Source organism: Mchenga conophoros, linkage group LG15, assembly GCF_057382185.1.
Source record: "Mchenga conophoros isolate Kocher_MC1m ecotype Shallow Benthic linkage group LG15, M_conophoros_male_GT1.1, whole genome shotgun sequence".
Taxonomy (NCBI): domain Eukaryota; kingdom Metazoa; phylum Chordata; class Actinopteri; order Cichliformes; family Cichlidae; genus Mchenga; species Mchenga conophoros.
In genome coordinates this window covers 41,935,683-41,960,803 of record NC_140540.1, presented here as the reverse complement: position 1 = coordinate 41,960,803, position 25,121 = coordinate 41,935,683, and the positions used below count along the sequence as shown (strand labels likewise).

The following is a 25,121-nucleotide window of genomic DNA, read 5'->3' as shown; positions in this document are numbered from 1 at the left end:
AGACAAACACACAAGCTTGTGCTGCAGTCTGCAGTGTTGGTGGTCACCGTATGTGCACGACCACCAGCTGTTGTTGAACACACTGTAGCTCCTGCTGTGTTCAGTACATTTTTAATCACTGATTAATCAAAGTAAACAATGGCGTATCGTCATGTGTCTCCACACGTTGCTCTGAGCTTCGCGGATCGTTGAGGAGTGTTTAGTCAGACTGGAAGTAAGGACTTGTGGAGGCCTGTTCCCCACAGTGTCACATTAAGCTGCAGTGTAATAAAAGAACACGGCCGGGCCAACATTGAGGCTCACTCATGTGTTTGATTTGTTTTTGCTCACAATGAAGTTTAATGGCACAAAGAGAGAATATACATGCAGGTGATTCAACACCTCTCACTGCTCCACAATCTGCACATGTGCAGTGCTGCATGCACTTTGTTTTAAACTGCATGCGCCAGCACAGTCCTCTGCAAAGTAATATGTCTGATTTATTACAGGAAGCATCATTAGAGTTATTATGTGACTAATATTTCTGTTATTTAGTTTTAGTTGGGCTTTGCAGAGGAAATTGTTCCCACCATGTTTCCTTTGCTTCATGTGGGAAAGGAAAATGAAAAAATCTGCAGATTTCATTTACTTTCCGTGCTGGTTTGCAGGTACCCCCCCTGCCAGTGGGACAGGCACCCTTCAGATTTACCTGACTGACATAAATGACAATGCGCCTCACGTGTTCCCGCCGGAGGTGGAAATGTGTGAGAGGCCGGAGCCCAATGCTCTCAACCTCACAGCCAGCGACCCCGACCTGAGTCCCAATGCTGGACCCTTCGCCTTCGAGCTGGCCAATCGTCCCTCAGATGTACGTCGCAACTGGACTCTGCATCGCCTCAACGGTCAGTACTGCATAATGTTTCCGTTTTTCATTGCACTTTCATTCAGTCTGTCTGTGGGAGGAATTCTTCCAGGATTTCAAGTCGTGCAAATCTCTCAGTGTCAGTCAGAGATCGTGAGATAATGACAGTATCACTTTCCAATAAGCTTGAGAAATTCATTTGCTCTTTCGGTGCCCCGATGGTCCAGTTGTCTCTCTACATATGATAATGAGGCCCAGTAAAGGTCCACGCAATCAGAGCGGCACCCTGTGATGTTAGGCCAAGTCAGGCTGGAGTCACAGAGATGTCAGCGCTGCTGCCTCGGGGTTTGAAGACCGGCATTAGATGATCTAACACCTGATGTAGATGTCATTATTGTGCAGCCAGGTCGCTGCTCAGGTGGAGCTTCTCATCCTGCAGTGCTTGATCTCTCTCCACCTCTGCGGCCTCTTCTTGACTCGTATCATTAGCTGTATGAAAACATCTGTAACAGTTCATTGAGGAAAACTTTACAGTGTGGGCCTGAGCTCTTTTAGTTTTTATGTTTTTGTCGTTCATACATTTATACTGAGAAACACACAGTAGTGATGTGGCTCCAGCTCCAGTCTGCAGCTACAGTCCTTGTGTTGCTCTGCAGCTTTTCCACCTACTACAACCTCTACAGAGCTGTCACCAGCTGCAGTACATCACTGTGGAGTCAGAGTCCATCTGACAGCTGGACAGGAAACTGGAGTTCACCACAACAGTGACCTGCTCGGCTAACAGGGAGGAAATGTAAGACAGGAAGAAGCGGGCTAGCTGGTTAGCAGCAACTGAAGCTCTAAACCAAACTAAAGCATTTCAGACTGTAAAGTGTACTTGTTCTCTCCACCCAAGTGTCTGTGTAGCTTATCATACGTAGCATCATAGAGGGTCAAGTTTGCTTGTTTGTGTTATGCTAACGCCAACGTTAGCTCGCGTTGTCGTAGAGCATGTTGGTGTAATATGATGAAAGCTAGACTTAAAACAACTATATAAATAGAAGCCTGTTGTATATGACGTGTGGGTGACTGGAGTTAGAATAGACCTGTCTATAATTAATGCACTCAAAGCCATCAGGCTCTGGACCAGTGAACATAAATACATTTTGTGCAGCAATTAAAACTCTTGTGACACATTTCAGGTATAAAACAAGCGTTTCATCTTTGGAAACATGGCGCAGTTTATCGAGATACTTGCAATTTGCACATTAAACTGTCCGTTAGCACTGCTTTCAAACCATTTGGTCTCTGTTAAGAAACACAGTATAAAGAGGAAAAATCATCATCTTTCTCCTCTTAGCTAAGAGCTCCATCTCACAGTCAGCCCCTGCTTGCTGCACTCTGAATCAAATGTGTGCACTTGCACTTTGTGGCTGGCACTATTTAGAAATAAACATTTTATTCTCCTTTTGACTTAAGTAGTTCAGTAACACAGCACTAAATGAGTTCAAGCCTCGGGTGAAATGTTCTGTTTGGATCCTTGAAAGTAGGTAAGAGGAAGATGCATGAAACTCTTCTCTTTATTTACTGTGGAAGGCTTTTTGCAAAGGAAAAAAGTAAAAACATTTGTTGTTAGTTTGCTACCATAGTTGATCAGCTGGAAACGTTCCCTGTAACCACCTCCAGGAGTCGGGGACAGCGACTCATCTGTATCCATCCCTGTGTCATCGTAGGTGAGCATGCCCAGCTTCGACTGCGGATAGGCTTCCTGGCCAGCGGGCTCTACGAGGTTCCCATCACAATAACAGACTCTGGCAACTTGCCCATGTCCAACACATCCTACCTGAGGGTCAAAGTGTGTCAGTGTGATCACCATGGAGACTGTGTGGACATGGAGCGGATCATCGCAGCTGGACTGGGCACCGGAGCGATCATCGCCATCCTCATCTGCATCATCATCCTGTTAGGTGAGCCCTTACAGCCCGATTCTGTCACGCACACACGCACACACACGCGCGCACACGCGCACACACACACGCACACACGCACACACACACACTCACACACACACACACACACACACACACACACACACATGCACACACACTCACACACGCACACACACGCGCGCACACGCGCACACACACACATGCACACACACTCACACACACACTCACACACACACTCACACACACACTCTCTCACTGATTTAAATGAGTTCCTTGGAAACATCCCCACATCCTGACAGTAACTCCCACTTGCCTGTGTGGGACCCTGTTAGTCTCCTGACTGTCCTCGGGCCTTTTTCTTACCCGTGGTTATGAACGCAGATGTATTTGGGAAAAGCTAATAAAGCTAATTTGTCAGCAGACGGCAGCCGGTGGTTTGGACACTGCATTTCAACAAATGCTGTCTGCAGAGGTCTGGGCAGTATATCGAGGCACCTAACCTTAAGGTTTGTGGCGCTGTGTGGAAACATGTGTGAAGGGCATGTAGGCACACTGTACTAGAGCCTGACTGAACAAAACCAGAGAGAGGCCAGAATAAAGTGGGCAGAAGAACAGAACCTGATGTCTGATGGCTGAGCTGATTCTATCCATCCGATTCTCAGGCCCCGTATAAGGTGCTGCGTGCGACTTAATAAATGTCACATCTGTTGTCGTGACGTCTCTGTTCTGTGCTGAGATCTTGCAGCTGCTTTGAGCCCTTTTGCCACATATAAATTACTGCAGATGGAAATAATCTGATTTCCAGAGTGAACTAAGATTGCTGCAGAAATGATGTTTGACATTGTATTCAGAAAATAAATAATATCACAGAAAGTGGCTCGAGCCGGTCAAACAAGGCAAAATAAAGCCAAGCACTTAGAGCAGATATCTGGTAATAAGCGATTACATTTATCACTGCTATGGATGCTCCTTCTTCAGCTGTTTCATTTACTGTCGATCTGTTTGCAGTTTCATCCTCACTGGCAGCATCAGTCTGTCCATCAGTGCATCACTTTGGGTCAAATTAAATATCGAATGGACTGCTGTGAAATGTTCTACAGACATTTATGTTCCTGTGAAGGTGAATTATAATCACTTCATCGGGTCACAATTTTAATCTATCGAGTGCTTTGGCTTATGACGAAATACCTGCAAAACGAATGACTTTCCCATCATCCTCAGCTGTACTCGTGTGTGCATACGGTGTTCACAGGGTACTTATTTCTAAGTATAGTTGTGTCCAATCAAATTACCAGAAATTAATTACTATGCTTGTAAACCTTGGGTCAGATACTATTAGATTGCTTCAGCTCAGTGGTGCTGATAGAGTTGTGGGTCTTCAGGTTTGTAGCGAAGCTGCTAAACCCTGTCTGTTCACTGCACCGTCGACTCCGTGTTAATGATCGTGCAAAATACAGCAGCTATTAAATATGCATTCCTTTCTGTGTTTGTAAATGTGTGGACAGCAGAGCTAAAGAAACAGTTCAGTTTGCTGCTGCAGCTCAGCGACACTCACTTCCTATGAGCCAGCAAGACATTTCAGGCCTAATCCAAAGTGTTGGTGTCGAACGCCTCACAGTTTATGTCCTTGTTAGCAAGCAGCACCTGATGTGCTTGGACACTCTGAGTGGCCCTTTGAGCTGCTTCCTCAGCACAAAGCTACAGGTGACAGAAGAGCAGGAAAGCAAACAAAGTCAGCCTGACTGATCACTCAGCTGAAGCACTGCAGAGTGTTCTTATACAAAGAAGAGATCTGAAGCCCGATTGAACCACTGAGTCACACTTTTAAAGGTTTTTTAAAGAAATAAACACAGAGCTCTCACTCGGGTTTCACATGATGGATCAAACTGTTTGATTAGCCAGTTAGAATAAAGGCATTTGGGCCAGCTAGGAGACTTTAAACTAGAGCCATCGCCAAAGCTCTGCAGGCTACAGTGAGCTGTGGCAGAAAAATGATTAGTGCAGCAGGCGACATTCAGGGCCAGAGAAGCTTTAATGAAATCTGCTGTACTATATTTTAATAACTGCAGTCTTACTGGAAATTGTAATGTCACCTCAAGTTACACAAGGCATGAACAAAGCATTCAAATCATTATGACGGCCACCGCTGATAAAGTCTGGCTGTGCCGAGAGGAGGTCAAATGGAGTCGGAGGAAACAGCCACAAGCAGGAGAGCAGCACATCAATATGCCTTTCATGGACCTGCTTCAGGAACTGAGGGACAACGAAAGCAGCCACAAGAGCAAATACTGAACTGAGGCTTGAGCCCTGAAAGACATCACAGTGAGGAGTTTCAGATTTAGAGCTAAGTAAAGTCAGATCAGTTTAAATGAAGTCCTTGATGTGGGGAAGATTCAAGTGTCCACCACTAAAGCAGCTTCAGCCTCTGATAAAAGATGAAGGTTCCTGGTGTTTTACTGCAAATGCTTTTGTGTAGCAGCAAAGACAGCAGGGCTGTGCAGAGAACTGTCAGTATGTTTATTACCATCTTTATAATGCATCTTTATTTTAAATAATGCCATCAGCTCGTGACCATAGACTGTATATAAAAGATGCCCGCAGCCCTGTGACATGCGGCTACAGTCGATGAAAGGCTGGAGCATCGACTTATAAATGAACACCAGCAAGCTACGCTCATAAACAGTATGGGTGCAAACAAACATGCTAACTGGTGCTGAGTAAAGGACTTGCTGTAATTTCACTCACCAACACTGAAGCACAAACGTCTTGGGCAGGCAGCACGCTGCGTCACCTGTCAGGTAACTGCAAATACTCAGAGGCACAAACAGCACAGATAAGCTAAGCTAAAGCTAGCAGAGAGCAGCAGAAGAAACTGCCCACGGGGATACCAGTCAGACTAAATGCTCATGTCATCTCGACACTTTATGGCTTTCCTTGGTTTTACAAATGAAATTCACAGCCCTCCTTGCTAATGCTCGTAGCCACACCCTGAGCAAAGTGTGGCTGCACATCACTGGTTGCATGCTTATCTAAGGGTTAGCACAGGTGTCATCGTTTACTCTCCCCGCTCAGTCGGTTTCAGTTTCCATCCACAGAGAGAAAGAGAGGAGGGGGACGAAGAAGCCTGTCAGGGCTGCTGGCGTTGGAACTTCAGTTGTATATTAATATACGTTTAACTGGCTGGGATTCCTTTGGTCAGCTGGGAGGAGCAGCAGTGTTTAAATGTGTAGCTGACAAGCACACATATGCCTAACTTAAAGGGTTTTTTTTCAATCATATTATATCAGGATATAATGTGTGCTATAGTGTGGGCCCCTGGTGGGCCGTGACGGTACTGCAGGGGAGTCATGTACAGTTACGGTCACCTGTTTATATACATTTATTTATTTATATAAAAAACAAATTAGTTATTTTGAGATATTTCTCATTACTTTGACCTGAATTTACAGTTCTTGAAATGTGTCCCTTGGTCTGAACACTTTGCATATGACTGGGTACCAACACCATTTATAACCAGCAGCCTGGGTTATTTATGATTTTGGAATAAAACGAAGTGCATCAATGTCTCTTGTATTTTGAATAGAGTCAGGCTGTAGACAAGCTGGGCCCCATGATTTTCTGTTTATATGGAAACGGCCATGTTTTATCTTTTTTTGTGTGCTTCTTTGGCCAAATTCAGAACTCCATATTTTGTGACCTTGGTGGCCAAAGGTAATGTGCAGCACTTTCCAGGGTGTGAACTATTCTCCTTAGTTTGATCTGTTTGTCAGAGAAAGTTGCAAAGCTGCATGTGTCTTTACATCTACCAGCTCCCGGGCCTGAACACCTCCAGATGGGAAGTTTAGGTCTCAGACTGAGGAACATTTCCCACATTATGGGATGATGTAAATTGTGGAGCAGCAGTGATTTGCATTCTAAATAGACTGGATGTGTTGTCTGGTGTCCTGTTGAAAGGCAGTTGGGTGAATAGCTTCCAGCTTTTGCTGATGGTTATACTGAGAAATGTTACTAATGGTGACATTATCGGCTCTCTGGGGTTTCAGTTGTCATTTAGAATTTCTCTCAGCATCCTCGTGTGTTTTGGCCTGTGCAGGTACATTGGTGCAGGTTCATGAATGCAGGCGCACCCTGAGCTGTCTCATAAATCCCTCCAGATTAATGTGATCAGTAAGACAGAGAGATTCACACTGACTTTTAAAACCCACCAGCTGTCTCAAAATAAGAGCTGAAATCCCAGCGTAGGGGAGCAAGTATTTTAAAGAATGGAGTGAAACATGCAGCTATTTTGTATTGAACTGTGACTGTGTACTTGAGGAGATAACAGGGGCTTTGCAGTGGTAATTCAAATCTTGCATCAGAGATGATGAAGTCGGTCTCCTGGAGAACTGCCTCGTGGTTAAAATAGTGAACCCGTCTGTAAAAAGACAGATGTGAAACCATAAATCAGGAGAAAGTGCAGCATTTTGATCTGATGGGACAGCCGTGCTTCAATTCAAATGAAAATCAGGCCCATGCAGCAGCTGCTTTATGGACTGCATGTTTATATCCAGTTTGCAGAGAACTGAAGGTGGCAGACATAAACAATGGAAACATAATGATTTTATACACAAACTGCATGTGAGATGTTTCACTGCTGCTACACTGCCACAGCAGAGACGCAGAGAAAAGAGGGAACATATCTGCAAATTCACAGAAAACAAAGAGAGGAATTAAACCAAAGGCATATTTACGTATCACTGCTGGCATAACTGACATGCATGTCGTGTGAGCGAGGCAGCGCGTGGTCTGCAGGACTTAGTGGAAGGTTTAACAAATGTCTGCTGATGCTTTCAAAGGAAGATGCAAAACAGAGGATGGCTGAAGGTCTCGTCACAAACATGTAGCTGCTAACTAAAGCAAAGTGACTTCGTTGCTGTGTTTTAGGGCAGGGAGATGTTTTTGGACAATACTGGGCCCCAGTGTAACATCATACTGGGACCACTCCAGCTTACATCTCTGACAGAACCATATCTGATATATCTGTGACTATGGGATGGCTCAGTATGTCAGTGGATGGGTCTTTTTTCAGTTTTCTTTCCTACTGTGAGTCAATGGGGGGTTTGTAACGGAGCCTCTGATTGGTAGATGTGTTCTTTCAGTCTGAGCTAAACATGAAACAGTTGGTGGTCTCTGAAGCCCTTCATGGAAACTCACTGGTGCTCACTGAGGTCTTCGTGTGTCCTCATCTGCTTGCGTCACTCTTGCGTTGCAGTGCTGGTGCTGCTGTTTGTGATGTGGATGAAGAGGAGGGATAAGGAACGCCAGGCCAAGCAGCTCCTCATCGACCCGGAGGACGACGTACGCGACAACATCCTGAAATATGATGAGGAGGGCGGTGGAGAGGAGGACCAGGTATACAAATGAACACTTCATGTTTTTGTAACTATTTATATTAGCCTGCTTCCTTCCATCACTGCCATACAGCAGCAACACACACACACACACACACACGCACGCACGCACGCACACACACACGCACGCACACACACAGACACACACAGACACACACACACACACACACACACACACGTCTTCAGATAGAAGACATAAAACACACACGCACACACACGCACACACACACACACACGCACGCACACGTCTTCAGATAGAAGACATAAAACACACACACACACGCACACACAGACACACACACACACGCACGTCTTCAGATAGAAGACATAAAACACACACACACACTCTGCCTCTCTGCAGTTTTCAATCAGCTGTCCTCCAGCTAAGATTAAGTGTACTACAAAGAGGACCTCGAAACAGGATTAATTGCTTTCTGTTGGAGAACAATTTCCTGTGTCTCCACACAACTTTTCTGCTGGTGCCAAGCACATAAGCCGCTCCGCACTTCTACTGCGGAAATGTTTAACCCCCGTTTACCCAGCCGACCACACTCAGGCCTGTTTTACTTTCTATAGAAGCGGCTCTCTGCGAAACAACAAACGTTAAACTGTGAACGATGTAGGAAGTGTGTTTAAAAATGTGAAAAAGCATGCAGGAGAACGCAGGCTGCGGTTCTCAGGCTGCACCATTTTCTCATCTGTAAGTCCTTTTGTTTAGCGCCTCTCCTCCTGCCTGCTGGGCGTCTTCAAACTAACTGCAGTCAGTCAAAATGGAAGCAAGACGATGTCAGCGGTAATACAGAAGCACTGGTACTCGCAGAAAGCGTAGCTTGAAGTAATATCGATGCTATGCTTTAGTTTCCTTCAAGTATCAGAAATAAACAGCAGAGTCAGTCGATTATTAGCCTGTGGAAGACTAACAATGGTTTGTTTTTTCATTTTTGTGATCATATTTATGCTTCTCTAATAATAAATGTAGAATTTGGCTTAGAAATATTACACCAGTCTAATCAGCAGAGTCATAAAGTAAGCTAACATCGCGAGGCTTCATCACTGACGAGGTAGCCTCCTGAAAAAAGCATCTTATTTTGAAGGTGACCTAAAACACAAATAGAAACATGTTACAACATGACACTACAAGTACACAAATACAACAGCAGATTCAACAAAAAGATAAATAAATGTGTCCTTTGTAAGATGACCTGAAACAGCAGAAAGGGAGGGAAGATGATTCTGGTCACACGACGATTCATTCTGGAAAGACCATATCAGGCTGTGTGTGTGAGAGGGTATAAAGATGAATATGGGACAAAAAACTATTTCAAAGAGGAAAGAAAATTCAAAATGAAGTGAAATGAGTGAAATTGCCTTTTGGATTTAGGGTGCAACCAATTCAGCGATTCATACATCAAACTTTTACTAAGCCTGAGAGTTTGGTTTCACAGCTGCACAGAGCTGAACAGAGCACAACCAAGAAATTTGCCCCTTCATCAAAAAGTGAAGGCCGCTGTCATCACCAGCTGGCACAGCCTTAAAGTGTTTAGCCCCCGATAGCCGTCAGCCCAACAGCAGCACTAAGGCTGTAAGCGTGTAGCGTGGTGCGTCGCAGTGATGCTGGTTCCTGATTTCTTTAAGTACCGCGAGGTCACCACTTTCTTCACATGAAATTCCTGAATTTAGAAGGAAGTTTGTGTTTGGTTGTGCGCGCTGTATATCTGTATTTGTAAAGATGACATTTAATAGTAAGACGGTAAAGATGATTGTACTCGCTGTACTTTGACTCAATGGTTTGAGCATGCTAGCATGCTGCTGTGATTCAAACAGCGGGACTGCAGAGCTCTCGTTTTACCTGATGATGGTTCTCATCATCACGTCTGTTCTTTAGTCTCACAGCAGAATTCTCGGGAATAAGTCAGATCCCAAATATGGGACAGTCTCATTATTATGAGTGATGCTGGTGAGCACGATGACAAACTGGCACCAGAACCGTTTGAGAGGAGTCACACGCTGCTACAAGCACAACATGAACGTGAAGAAGTGTTTAGAGCAGCCGCCTTTAACACCCACAGACACATTTGGACCCAAAACACTGCACATACTTTCTGACATCTAAAATGAAGATAACACTGATGTATATAGATGGTTTGTATAAGAAACTGTAGTGTGTTGCTTATGAAATCCATGAAGGTCTACAGAGAAACTCAATTTTATTTATGTGATGAACACATTTTGAACATTTTGGACTCTTAAAAAATAATAACAAAAAGAAACACTCTGAGTTGAAGGTCTCTGTCAAATGAATTAAAAAGCTGAACTTCAATGATGCACGTAACAAAAACTGTCGTGAGCCTCATCCTTGCATCGGCTCTCAGAGCGTGTCGCCGAGCCTTGACCTGAATTTAAAAAATAAATTAGAAAAAAGCGCTGTGTCACTAAACAACGAAGAAAAAATATTTACAAGATATCTGCAGAAATATTTATTTTACCTGGTTAATGGGCCGTCTGCTCCTGAACCATCTTTAGCAGGACCGCGAGCTCGTCTGTGAGCGGCGTTTGTTTTTAACATGGTGGAGAACAGCTGCTCACATACATGTGTGGATGCAACGATCGACGCGACTCCAAGAGTTATTCCGGTCTTTCTCCACTCCTTCTCCTCACTCCATTTGTGATTGTGAGCAGGAGTGGCCTGCTGATGTGGAGTGTGATGCTTATTATGAGTGACCAAAATTACATATAATTTTATTTTAATATTTCACGATCACAATAATCTTCCAATTTAGAGCGAACACAAATAAAATGCACTTCGATTAAATACCGTGGCTGCGCGTGACTGAGGGCAAATAAATTCTAAGGGATGAAAGCGTCGGCCTCTGGCTTAGTACTGAAGTGTATTAGGGTCAACATCTGTGTTATTGTTGTTTTGTTCATTGAGCTCACATTAGTTTGGACTTAATATTGTTTCTGACTCATTCGTCTTCTTCCTCCTTCTGCTGTAGCTGTGCTCACATTTAGACAGAGCTTTGGAAAAGGCGTTTCCTCCTCAGTTATTACATTTGAGTCTAACTCAGCAACTTATAACCCAGTTTGAACACAAAGGGTCATGAAAGCCCCGAGGCTTTGTTCCAGCTCCTCTAAAATAAAAACGGACATTTCCATCAAAAGATATTCATTTTAAATATTTCTCTGAATTTGAAAACTGGGCCTTGATAAGCTTGACGAATCCTATCAATATTGTAAGTGATGAAGTTTTTCCAAACATCATAACAAAGTACATTATTAAGGGGAACACACTCAACAGAGCCTTGAATAAAACAGAGAAAATGAAAGCTGAGTGGCGTGTTGGTTGACTTTGGTTCAGTTCGTACTTTATTCCCTGCGGTTCAATAAACAGAAGCGCTGGTGTAATCTCTCTCCAGGCTAAACAATGGACACAAAGTTAATAAAAGAAAATCAAGGTTTGCTTCTTCCTTTATCATTGCCACAGTAGCACACTGCACAGGCCTTGGATGGTGTCGGGGATCTGCACTGTTTGATAAGGATTTTCATTTCTTTTCTACAGGCAGCTCAGCTCTTTATTTGTCTGGATTTAAGCTTCAGATAAAAAGCAGACTGAGTTCTCGGGAACACACTTGTGTGCTTAAGCATGCCAACACCAAGAAACACAGAGACATACTGTACATATACACACAGTCTGCCACCTGCTGTAGCTCAGGGGCAGAGCAGGTCAGCCACTAATCAGAAGGTCGGTGGTTCGATCCCAGGCTGCCTCCTGGCTGCAAATATCCTTGGGCAAGATACTAACTCCATGTTTGCCTACTGGTGGTGGTCAGAGGGCCCGGTGGCGCCAGTGTCCGGCAGCCTCGCCTCTGTCAGTGCGCCCCAGGGTGGCTGTGGCTACAATGTAGCTGCCATCACCAGTGTGTGAATGTGTGTGTGAATGGGTGGATGACTGAATGTAGTGTGAAGCGCTTTGGGGTCCTCAGGGACGAGTAAAGCAAACAAATGCAGGCCATTGGACCTTCAGCCGGCTTCTGCTTATGCACCATTAGCCAAAAACTGAGCTTCGCATGAGTTCACACAGGCTACAAGGTTGTTCAGCCTCCAGCAGATGATCTGATCTTAGTGCCAGTTCAGCATCAGCTGATGATAACCTTTTACACATTCAACTGACAGATCGTACAGTGTCATCTATAACTGCAAGCTGCTTTGCAAACCGCTTCCTCCCAGCTCCAACATCTGGCCTCATCACTGTCCTATGCTGCGGTCCATCTATGCAGCAAAGACAGAGCCAAACCAGCAACTGTAAACTACTGCAGATCACCGTGTTCTTTGACTAAACTAATAACACGCTATCTTTAAACGCTACGTAAAGGCGTTGACATGAAACAAAGTGAAATACACAGGTGCTCAAACTCTCTCGACATAATCTGATAACAGCGATCTGTGTGGATAAATGTCCGTCACAAGCACAGGTGAATGTGGGATTTGGAAAGTGCGAGAAGCCTGAGATTTAGTGTTTGGGAAGAACAATGACTCAGAATAACACTGAGCGTTTGTTTTTGTGCAAGAAAACATCATTAGAACAAAAGACCAGAGCATGAAAGAACCACAGTACTGCACCATAAAAGAGTCATGAAGGAATTATTAACATTTGTGGAAGTTTTAACCTGTTACGACTGGATGTTAGCAGCAGTGTGCAAAAACCAGGCTCAAGTCCAACATTTGTGTTTCTGAGGTGTCTCAAAAATTCAGCTTAACTTGAAAATCTCAAACTGTGTTTGTTCTTTAATTGTGGTTCCGTAATGATGCAAACAGATATATAGACAAACATATAGTCACTCATAACAAATGACTAAACCTGGGACAACAACTCCACTCAGTTTATAAAAAATGGTCCATCAATTCAGTTTTATTTACACAGCGTCAAATCACAACAACAATCGCCTAAAGGTGCTTTGTAAAGTCGACCCTACAGTAATACATCCAGAGAAAAACCCAACAGTCATATGACCCCCTATGAGCAGCACTTTGGTGACAGCGGGAAGGAAAAACTCCCTTTTAACAGGAAGAAACCTCCAGCAGAGCCAGGCTCAGGGAGGGGCGGGGCCATCTGCTGCGACCAGTCTGTAAAGACACAAAGTAGCAGCGTTGCTACGCGGGGTGATTACAGCCATAATGCGCTGTGTGGGGGTTTCTCCTCACAGGTTTGTTGGTCCAGGATTTGGGACAATACCTAATAATATTCAGCGCCTTCAGGCGACTGTTGTTGCAATTTTGTGATACATTTTAATTGAACCGAGTTGACATTTTTATTGTTTTTCCTACTAGTTAGTCCTCGAGTGTCGTGCTTTGGTTTGGACTTGACAGCGTCAGCCTGGCAGATGCTCGGAGGTTAATGAGTTTTGCGTTCAGTTGAACCGTCCTTGAATTTAGAAATGCTGACACTTATTATTAAACCTCTAAACGTCAGAACAGGGACAAAGCTGTCACGTCTCCAATTTGTAAATCATTCGTGTCGTGTAGAAAGAATTCTACATCTTTTCAACAGAAATGTGCTGGCATTGTTGTAAAAACAGTCCTCAAATGAAACATTCATTCAATCAGGTCATGGCAAGTATAGAAAGAAAAGAAGCAAAGATCGTTTTGTTGCTGCCTGGCAGGTTAACGCTGGGCTCTCAGTCACAGTGTTCTTCTGATTGGTCGTTATTGTGAATAAAGCCCAAGGTCAGTCCACAGCCTTTAGTCGATTTTCCCTGGAAACCAGAAAGCATGAATTGTTTTCTGGGAGGTTTCTGCGGTGACTCAGACACAACCATTCACCATGAGCAGGCTGTGACGCTCCTCTGATTGTATCCACGCTGTAGGAGAGAAGGTGAAAGACGAGCTGCGACTCTCTAAGTGGATGCTAATTAGTTTGCTTTAGGGTCGTTCTCATTTTTCCCCGAGGATGATGTGGGAGAAATGGTAGACATTGCATCACGAGAGCCAACTGTGCTCATTTGACTGGGTGAAATTCACTGAAACTGTTAAATACAGCTAAAACAGATAAGTCCATTAGCTGAGTGGGAGACTGCTGCTTTCATGAATCTGTCAAGTTCGTTATGAATTTTAGAATCCTTTTGGTATTTCCACTGCCACAGGCTTGCAGAGTACCTGGCATTAGGCGACGATTAGTGAGAATATATTATTATTCAATGATGGCGAGGATTGTTGGCCAGGAACTAATTTTTTCTCGTTTAGCTTGAAGTGTGAATTTATGGCAGCTTAAATATTCTGTCTCTTTTAAGGTGGAAGTGTTTGAAGTTGAATTCATATTTCAGGACACTCTGGAGGTCGCCGTGTCTCCGTGCATAGTAACGAGACATTTTAAGCCGTACAGGAAATGCAGCGTTTCTGAGTCTTCACTACATTCAGGTAGATTTGGCTGCATGCAGCAGGTTAGTGGGCCACAGCTGTTGCAGCATTGTGCAGAGTGTAGAGAGGGACTTTCATGTAACGACTCTACAGCCGCACATAACAGTAGAGTATATAAGAGAGTGCTCTTAATTCACAACAACACAAAATGATACCCTGAGATGTTGCTCCTGGATAAAACAGCAGTGTAATCCCATTACTGGAGGCAGACATGAGTAATATGGCTCCATTATCTCACCTTAAATACTGCAGTTGTTGACAGTTAATTGTGGTCAATACTCATTTTTCACTCTGAATAAGCAACAGCAAAGTAGAAATCCAAAGAAGTTTTTCTCTGTTCAGAGCAGAGCATCCCTGCGCACCTCTGTCTGTGCTGCCACACAGCAAATCAATAGCACAGCCACCCACTTCACTGCTGGGCTTACAGCTCTGCTATTTTAACAGGAGAGTAGATAAAACACAAAGTGAGCAGCTGAACGGTTATAGCAACTTGGTATAATTGAGCATAAATAGTTTCAGATGTACAGAAACTGGCTGATCTCAGTGTTTGAGCTGCTTTAACCTGCCGATGCTTCTGGTCTGAGGTATGTGCTGTAAAGTCCAACATTACTCTGACATTCATGTAAACTTTACACACAACAGCAACAGGAAACAGCAGTTTAATACATAATATAACACATTATCCTTATGAAGCAATGGGATGCTGCATTAATCATCAATGGACTGTCCTGAGAACTCTGAGTGCTGCACAGGTTGTAGAGCCCTTTAAGGCAGGATTGTGATGCAGGGCTGTGTGACTCACTGTAATGCCAACATTTGTGTGTTTGTGTGGGTGTGCAGGACTATGACCTTAGCCAGCTGCAGCAGCCTGATGCCCTGGAGCCAGAGTGCGTCAAAGTGGGGATCAGACGTCTGGATGAGAGGCCCCTCCACCATGACCACCAGTACCCGCTCCGCTCCGCAGCCCCCCACCCAGGAGACATAGGCGACTTTATCCACGAGGTACGGCAATAAGCAGCATCTTTGAGAGGATACAGACCTGGATGACAACATCTTTGTGTAAAATGTCAGTCCGAACCTGTGCGTGTGCTTCAGTCGACTTCCAGCCGCACACACTTCAGACTGTTCCCAGATTAAATTCCAGTGTTGTACACATGCACTTCTAAGCACACAGGAAGTGATGAATCGCAGCTTCAGTGAAATACAGAGTGTCTGTCTGACAGCACTAAGTGAACACTGTGTCCATAAAAAGCTGGATTTGCCAACATTAGTTACTTTTGCTTCCCTCATCTTTTTTCCTCCTTTGGTGTCGAGCATCAAAGAGCGTCCAGGATGTGTTCAAGTTCAAACAGTTTGTTTAAAGCTCTGTGGAGGTATTCTGAGCTGCCAGTGTGAGAACGGGCCCGTTTCAACAGTTCTGACTGCGGCTATTTAAAACTGAAAGCTGAGCATATTTAAAAAGGGAAGCTCACATTAATCATCACTAAACTGATTCACATTTAGATTGTATTTCATTCTAGGCTCTGCTGTTTACAACATTTCCCTCAAATAAATGTCAGACTCACACTTTTTAAGCATCTTTGATCAAACTGTTGGAAATGATAGTTGTGAGCGTCACGAAGAGAAAGAAGGAAGCACTTCGTGGAGCAGGTGACATTTAGAAAAACACAGAGATGTGATGGCTGATTCTTAATTAGCTCTGCTAATGGTTCGGATTTGCTGGCTTGACATGTGGTCACAGCCTGGCTACCAAACTGGAGGTAAATCCACAACGTTTGGTTAATCCCACAGACCAGCTGAGAAAGGGCTGATTGAGTGTTTAGGGAAATCCAACTTTGATTGTTTTACTGGGCAAACGTTTTCAGCTATTTCTCATTTCTTTATATTTTGCTTCCAGTGAGTTAGACTCTCTTGGCTTTTTGTAGGATGCTGTTTCTTTGGACATTCACAGGATTTTCTTCTTCTTTTTTTTGCTTAACACTGACGTATGAATCAGGTATTAAAGATGCACCTAAATCAAGAGATAAACCAGTGTTTATATAACATTTAACAGGGTTTAGTAAAGAACTGATATTAAATTGCATCTTTATGCACTTTATTACTCGAAGCCTGTTGCAAGAACAAATATTTTTCGCCCATTTCTTTAGTTGAATCTAAAAAAAAAATGGTAAAGATAACAGAAAAAGTGTTTTTGAACCAACGAGGTGATTCCTGAAGAGCTTTGCTTGTCATATTTTGTCAGGACAAGAGTCTACAGCAGATAAAGAGTGAAAGCATTGTCTTTAGGAAACAGGAAAAAATACACAAAAAAGTTGACATGCAGTGGAAGAGATACATCTGGTGCTTCAGTTTATCCATTTACTGTTTGCACAGCCTCAGCAGAAATGGTCTCAGTGTAAAGCTGGATCTCCAGAAGAGAGGAGAAAAGGATGAGATTAGCCAAATTATACAAGAACTCGGCTGAAAACAGGTCTCATATATCAAGTTATCAACAACCTGCATGGAGGAGTTCGGAAAGGGTACAGTGTTTGTAAAAGTGCAGCTGTTACGGTCAGGAGCTGCATTTTAGCAGTGATGTTGGCATTCTTGTTAAAAATGATCATGAATGCAGAAAAGTCCAGTCAGATTGTGATCCAGCAGGTAACAACACCTGGAAGGCGTCTAATTTGGAACAGCCTTGTTATTCAGCATGTCATTCATCCCAAACACACGACCAACAGAAACAAACCTGGATGAAAGAACAATGAAACACTTTCAGGCACGGATTAGCCTCGCCAGAGCCCGGACTTCAGCATTATCGAAGCAGCGTGGGGTCATCTCGGCACAAAGTGGAATAAACTGCAGCCAACATCCAAAATCGATCCTTAGAGAAGCAGAATTATTCCTGAAGACCGGTTAATCTAATTATCAGAAAAGTCCAGGCTGTGCTGAAGGATCAAAGTGGTCGTACCAGATATTGACTGTCAAGCTTGTTACAAGTTGTTGCCCTAAGTACTGTCATTCCCATACATGTTTCAGTAAATTACTGCACCTATTTCTCATGTTTCTAGCAAAATCTGAAAAACGATGGGGGCTCAAGATTTTTGCACAGTGCTGTAGAAGAACTCATATTTATATTAATGGTCACAGTGTTGCATGAGGCTGCAGCGGCCTTTCTTATGTCAAATGAAACTTCTTATAATCACCGCCTCTGTGAGTGCGCCCCGGGGCAGCCATGGCTACAGTGTAGCTGCCATCACCAGTGTGTGACTGTGTGGATGACTCAGTGTAGTGCACAGCGCTCTGGGGTCCATAGGGACTGAGTAAAGACAAATACAGGCCATTTATAATCATCAGGTTCATATTTGATCTGTTTGAAGAGCGGTTTGGGATTCTGATGCTCTATAGCAGCGGTCCCCAACCCCCGGGCCGTGGACCGGTCCATGAGTCGTTTGGTACCGGGCCACGAGAGCTGAGGCTCGGATGTGACGTTCATGGTTTTCAGGGGGTTTTATCGTTAACTCTGTTTCCCTGGGTCGTTTCCCGTGTTGTAGTTGTGTCTTATTTTGAAAGAACTATTTACCATAGCAACCAGAGAGCATTGAGGGGCAGAGAGGAGGATGTTACTCTCAGTGTTGTTGGCGCTTTTCAGGAGGACGCTGCTAATAAAGTTACACAATTACACAGTGAATTCATGTTTATTGTTACAAAAGACCACAGTTTTTGTCTTTGTCTGTATCGTTTCATTTTGTTGTATTTATCCACCACACCTTAAAGGCCGGTCCGTGAAAATATTGTCAGACATTAAACCGTCTGTAGTGTAACTACTGCTGGCCTCGACTCATCACAACCCAAACTTGTAATTTAAGTTTAAACAATTAATAATGAAGAGCTTCTAGAACAATCAGATGTGCACACACACAGCACAGGCTCACATGTAAAGACACCTGACCAATCATTGCATTCAGTCCATGTGGATACGAGGTTCTCGTTAGAGTTCATGTACAAACTGTGCAGCACTGACTCGACTGTGAATGAGTAATGACCCACTGTGACGTCACTGTGTGTTTGCCACACGTGTGACTCTTCCTCACAGAAGCACACTCGCTTAGAGAAATAACAGAGTCGTCTTAACCCATCGAAGCATCTCAGAGAGACTTTTTCTTCAACAGAGCTGACATCATAATCTCAAGCACAAAGTTATCTGTACTGATGCAGCTGATGCATGTTGCTGTCTCTGCAGTAGTTGCATCCATATTATCTGCATGTGTGTGTGTGTGTGTGTGTGTGTGTCTGTGGTTGGGCTGCATAAAGACATCTGCCAAGCACAGCTATGAATAATGATCAGGAGCTGTCAGACATGGCAAGCTGATCTAGACAGCTTAATCCTACAGACATGACAAGCTGATGCAAGCTGATCCCGCCCCTCCCTCTCCGCGTTAATTCTCTCCTTCCATTGAGTTCAGAGTGACAGGAGTGTCTTCAGTCAGATGACAGGCGGGGCCCACAAAACATTTTCACAGCTTATCAGATTTGCTTCTTTCAGTTTAAGCGTCCTGAGTGACAGCGAGATGCAGAAGAAAAGGACTCCTGCTGCAACACATTTGAACAGACTTTTTTTGTTCATAAAAATAGTGCATGTTTGTGAAACACGTATGTTTCCTGTATGTAGGAGGGGTTTGGTGGTTTTAAGTTCAGGCCACCCTGAGTAATCTCTTCAATCTCCTCGTAGAGACAGAGGCAGCATCTGTCCAGCATGACCCAAATCCTCCTCTCTCCTACACTCCATAATCCCTCTTTCCTCCATACTGTCCATCTTAACCCATTCACACACACACACACACACACACACACACACACACACACACACACACATAACCCCAACCCTAATTATGAGGAGTTGCATAGCCATGGTCCCCACACCAAATTCAAATTGTATTTGTCACGTACAGTCATACACAGTACGAAATGCAGTGAAATGATTACACAACTGCTCGTGACCTAAAGAAAAAAAGGCTATGAATAAGATAGGACATAAATCTGAAAATTAAAAAGGGCAAATTTAACTAGGAAGGAATAAAATAAAATATAAACATTAAAGTTAAAAAACAAAATAACTGTACAACAAAATACACAGTATAGAAATATATAAGAATGTATGAAGAAATATAAATATTATATACACAATAACAGCAGCTGTACCAGTATTAACTGGAAATGAAGAATATAGTGACCAGTGTTATTTATTATTTAATGTCTTGTGCAGTGCAAATATGCTTAAAGTGATGAAGTGAAAACAATGTCCAGAATGTCCAGTGTGTGTAGGAACTATATGTGTGGGTCAGTACTGTGTGGGGGTGTGATATCGCCTGCAGGAAGAAGCTCCTCCTCAGTCTCTCCATCACAGCTGCATGAACAGTTTGTCCCCACTTCATCCAGAATACAAGGACCTGCCTCGCCCTCCAACCCTCCTCTACCTTACTCTGATCCAAAGTGCTCGTTCTTCTTCTCCTGGGACTGAAGTAGTGGTGGGAGTGAACACTGACATTTCAAATCCCAGTTGGTTGGGAAAGCGAGCTTTGCTCCCTGACGATGGTCTCGGTGGATCCACAGAGATCATCAGCTGGGCTTTTTTGCGGTTTTAACTTGGTCTTGTAACTTTTAGCGCCTGTGTTTAAGCATGAACATAGGTTTCTATAATACCCTCACGCTTACTGTACAGTTACTATAGAAATGTAGGATTACTATAATCCTCTACTTAATACTGTCAGACTTGTAGCTGCTCTACTATAAATTGTGCTTTTCTCAGTCACTGAGATTCTCTGGAGTTGTTACGGGTGGAAAACCTCTGGTATAAATACAGACGTATCTCTTCCTGATCAGCTGAAAGTTTACTTAGCAGAGATTTTCCATACAGTCTTCAGTGGTTTAGAAGTGATGAGTGTGGAAGTTCCCAGATTAACCTGTGTCAGGATGTTCTTAACCCACAGAAAACAGTGTGTGGGAGGTGTTATCACTCCCTGCTGCAGCGACCACTGATAAAGGAAATGAAACCTTTACTGACCCACTCATTTACTAACAGTAACGCACAACAGAGTGTCAGTATTAGAACCCGTGATGTGCTGCAGGTTCTTGTCTACAGGGGGGATAAAAGACCAAACTTTGGGTGGTCTCCAAAAGGTCTGATGAAGCACATGGTGGTGCTACGATCCTCAGGCTCAGGCAAGTTTGAGAACGACTGGCCTAAAGTCATTTGCAGGCATGAACCCCAGACAGTGTGAGTGGAGTCAGCACCCAGCATGAAACGGTCCACTTCAGACTGGAAATGCTCCTTTTGGTTAGGACTAAGCTGTTGCTAGGGAAGAACATGGATGAGGTATGAAATAAGCACTCTGACCAAGTACAAAGGTCGGCCTCATAGACTACAGTGTGTCATGGGACTGCTTTAGACATTCCACGTCCAGCAGGCGATGACCGAGGGCTCAGTGTAGGAAACATCTCGGAGAAAGCTCGCATAATAATAATAATAATAATGGATTGCATTTTATAAAGCGCTTTACAATTCCACTATTCATTCACTCTCACATTCACACACTGGTGGAGGCAGCTACAGGTGTAGCCAGACTGACAGAAGCAAGGCCGCCATATCGCGCCATCGGCCCCTCTGGTCATCACCAGTAGGCGGCAGGTGAAGTGTCTCGCCCAAGGACACAAGGACCGAGACTGTCCGAGCCGGGGCTCGACCCGGCAACCTTCTGGTTACAAGACGAACACCCAACTCTTTGAATCGCTATCACTCTTATTTCCAGTATTGTTCCCTCACCTTCCTGCTCCCCCTCTTTGTTTTGCAGGGTCTGAAGGCAGCAGACAACGACCCCACCGCTCCTCCCTACGACTCCCTGCTGGTGTTTGACTATGAAGGCAGCGGCTCCACCGCCGGCTCCCTCAGCTCCCTGCACTCCTCCTCGAGCTGCGGAGACCAGGATTACGACTACCTGGGCGACTGGGGGCCGCGCTTCCGCAAGCTGGCCGACCTGTACGGCGGAGGGGACGATTAGCATTCCCTACTAACAACGGCCACTCTGCCCCCCACCCTTGCTTCGGAGCTCAGGTGGCGGGTGGGGTAAAGAAAGATGAAATTGGGTAAACACGGGGTTTGGATCTGCACTTCTGTATTTCTGCGGGACAGCTTGTAAAGAGACTCGCTGCCTCTTAAGGACAGTTTGATGGCACTAGGGGCCATGCTGACTCCTGGCCTAGCAAGGCCTGGCACTGGCTAGCATTCAGGCTAGCTGACATGATCTGAGCGTTAGCCTCGGTGCTAACAAACGCACGCAGCCAGAACAATGCTCTCAGAGAGGATGTTGTCTTTGTGATGGTCGAGAGCTTCGACAGCCATGCTACAGACGCTCATTTACACTTGAATCTTACAGTACAGCAGCACTGGGGTCAAATGTGCCTTTTGTACATTCTTTTGATTGTGTTCAGTCTTGATTCTTTTTGTTGCTTTAAATTTCCTGGTGTTTTGCAGCAGCAACTGGAGGAGCACTGCGCCATGTTAATGAGTGTGTGTGTGTGTGCGTGTGTGTGTGTGTGTGTGTGTGTGCGAACCGTTTCCACAGAGACACACTGGATGGATACTCTAAAGGGCAAAGCCTACTATGAGATGCCTTGGATGATCCTACCAGCAAAAACATGGCTTCAGTGTGCAGCTCTGGGTTTCACTCGGCCTACAGCATCAAACGTCTAGACTTGGATCTGATGCAACACATTGTAGTTGCAGTCGCAGCTGCGTGTGTTGCTTGGTGGCAGTGGTTGCTCATTTTCACAGTGCTCTAGTATTAATGTGACTGTCTGCATCAACAAACCTGGACAAGCTCAGAAGTTTTCATTTTCTCAGAGCTTCTTCGCACGCATTCAGTATCCGTCCTGGTCTTTGAGTGAACAGGAACGTTGCCTCGTCTGGCTTTCACTCTTACATGCTCGAGAACATTTAGTTGGCCAAAATGAGTTTAAACAACTGTTTCTGAATCTGTGAGGTTTGTGCAAACACACGATGTTATTTGTGGTGCAGTTAAACTGTTGTGGTTATGTCCTTGCTGTGCGTTCACAAAAGGGAATTCAGAATGGGATGCAGTTTAGCTTGTTTGCAGGATGACAAAACACTGAAGCAAAGCAGTGAAAAACAAGAAGATAAAATATAATTTCCATTTGGGTGTTTGTGCAGATGAAAGCAAAAGAAAAAGAAAGAAAAACGGCAACAAAGCATCAAGGCCACAAACAAAGGAGCTGGAATCTAAAAACATTTCAAGCGTTTTTGTTTGCTGAGCCGCTGTTGGAGGAAGTGACAGATAAAATTAAAATTCCCATCATAAAAGAAATGGATTGAGTAATGAAATATTTAATGAATATGACAGAGATGCAGCAGTGGGGCTGTGTCTGGGCTGAGCAGACGCACTCTGGATGGAGCTTTTATTTACAGGTGAGCATTTATGTTTGATGAACAGGTTGTGGACAGAATATAAAGCAGCTGACTGATGTTCAGCCTCGACAGCCTGGATATGCATAGTTGTACAAAAGGAAATTTTAAGGTACAGGAAACCTAGTGGTAACGAAGACAACAACAACATGGTAGTGTGTCTCACGTACTATCCAACCAACCTTTGCCCTTTTAGCAGGTCTGTGCAGAGCTACAGACACACACAGCAAACACATTAGGAGCTGCTCAGCATTCAGGACCAAAACTAAGTCAACAGGTCGTTTGTGTCCCACAGAAGCTGAAACGGTGACGTGTCACCTCCCATTACTCTGTTTTTCATAAGAACCAACAGAAGAAAGAGGACATGATCAGAGCTTATCAGGAGCTCCTGTGGTTTCACTCGGCTTCCTCCAGCCTTCTCCTGTTTGTCGTCTCTCTGTTTAAGAGCAGAGTGAATCCTGCCCACTAGTGTAAACCTGCTGCTGTCTGTGAGCGAATTTCACCTTTTTACAAAGTTCATAAACTTTCAGACACGCATTAGTTTCTGTTCACGCCACACTGCACAAATTTGCATCAGCTGCATGGATTTTGCTCCACACTCGGTGCTGATGGGACTTCACAGTTCACTGCAAGAACGCGCCTCTTTTACAGCATCTGTTTTTCAAAGTTCAGGCAGCTCAGCTGATCTCAGTGCCAGCCTACATCAGCTGATGGCTCGGTTCATCGGTAAATGTGTGCTTGAAGCTGTTGTAGCCTTCTCATATTCTCTTTGCTTCTGCAAGCTACTTTGCAGCCCAGCCCATCAGTGAAAAGCTGGAGCTGTCACAGGGGTAGAGGTGGGATCTCCTGGACATGTCACCAGCCTCACTCAGTCTCTTATTCAAATAATTTACTAATGACCAAATAACCTAACCTGGATACTTTTTAATTCTTACTGCAGAAGCATGCACACTTCATACAGGACGCCCTCCGCTTATTTAAATGTGTCTCTGTCACTCACCCACGTTGCTTTCAGGCTTTTTAGACAATGAAAGTGACTTTGTGTGACAGCACACGCTCCATCCTGTGACAGTGGTCATTGGTGATCGACGTCCTCGGGCCCTTTTTTGATTTCACTCATCAGGACTAGTTTTTGCCTGTGAGGCTGAGCCATCATAAGCTGCTCCAGGGATTCACCAAACGCAACATTTTTAAAGGGCTTTGATGAAGTTGCATGTTAGCGACACGAACAACCAAAAAAGCGTAGCCGTGGACATCAGTGTCTCACTTCTAAACTTTAATAAAAGGTCCAGTTTTATGCTTTTTGAAGCCGATTTCCAGTATTACCAGGTAATTGAACCTGTAAAATTGAGTGCAGGGCGCACCACGCTCAGCACCGACGTGCCATCTTGGTGAAGCTGTACGAGTAACATCGTTCCTTTGATGTTGTTTGAAACAAAGGTTGGTCAGACCCAGAGCTGCACAGAGGAGCTGGATATTTTTGCAAGTTTGATTTTCCAAAGCTGGTGAGAAGACATGTACAGTAATGCTAGACTTTAGATAGATACTTTCTGTTGTTTTTTGTTTTGCTTTTATCACGATGTAACGTATGCAGCTGATCGCTAATAAAGGAAGTCATCAGTCCTTGTTTTGTAGCAAAGATACTTCTTGATACTCTGCTGTGGTGGATTAAAAAGGCAATGTTTTCTTCTGTCTGCTGATGATTTGCCTTAGTGTTCTCTGGTACTCTTCAACTGGCTACTCACTGTAAACTGAAACATGTACAGATTGTATTTTTCTCTTGTTGTTCTTTTGGCTGTGGTCTCTGAAAATGACATGCTAATATCTTGAATCCTTGTATATGTGTAATTTGGATTACAAATTAAAACGTTTTTGCATGTTTTTATCTTTTTATTATGGGAAAACAAGAATTTTTGGATGTTTTTTTTCCAGTGAGTTAAACATCAAACCCCCACATACCAGCACGCAGACGCTCAGAAGGCTGGACTCTGCCTTTGGAAAGAGGCGGCTCATCCAAACCTTAAAGGTCAAAGAGATCAATGACATTTTAATTAAAGGTTTTGTCACTTGTGTAAATAAGCCAACTGTTG

At 44.0% G+C, this 25,121-nt stretch overlaps 1 protein-coding gene across 1 annotated transcript in view; it reads left to right on the top strand.

Annotated features, from left to right (window-relative positions):
• LOC146558973 (cadherin-2-like) overlaps positions 1-24,908 on the top strand; it is a 109,611-nt gene extending 84,703 nt beyond the window's left edge. The window contains exons 12-16 of the mRNA XM_085246469.1: positions 648-881; positions 2,554-2,787; positions 8,021-8,160; positions 15,414-15,575; positions 21,404-24,908. Coding sequence (XP_085102595.1) covers positions 648-881; positions 2,554-2,787; positions 8,021-8,160; positions 15,414-15,575; positions 21,404-21,610 — 977 coding nt within the window. The 3' untranslated portion in view covers positions 21,611-24,908. The remainder of the gene's footprint in view (positions 1-647; positions 882-2,553; positions 2,788-8,020; positions 8,161-15,413; positions 15,576-21,403) is intronic.
• Positions 24,909-25,121: the final 213 nt, after the last annotated feature.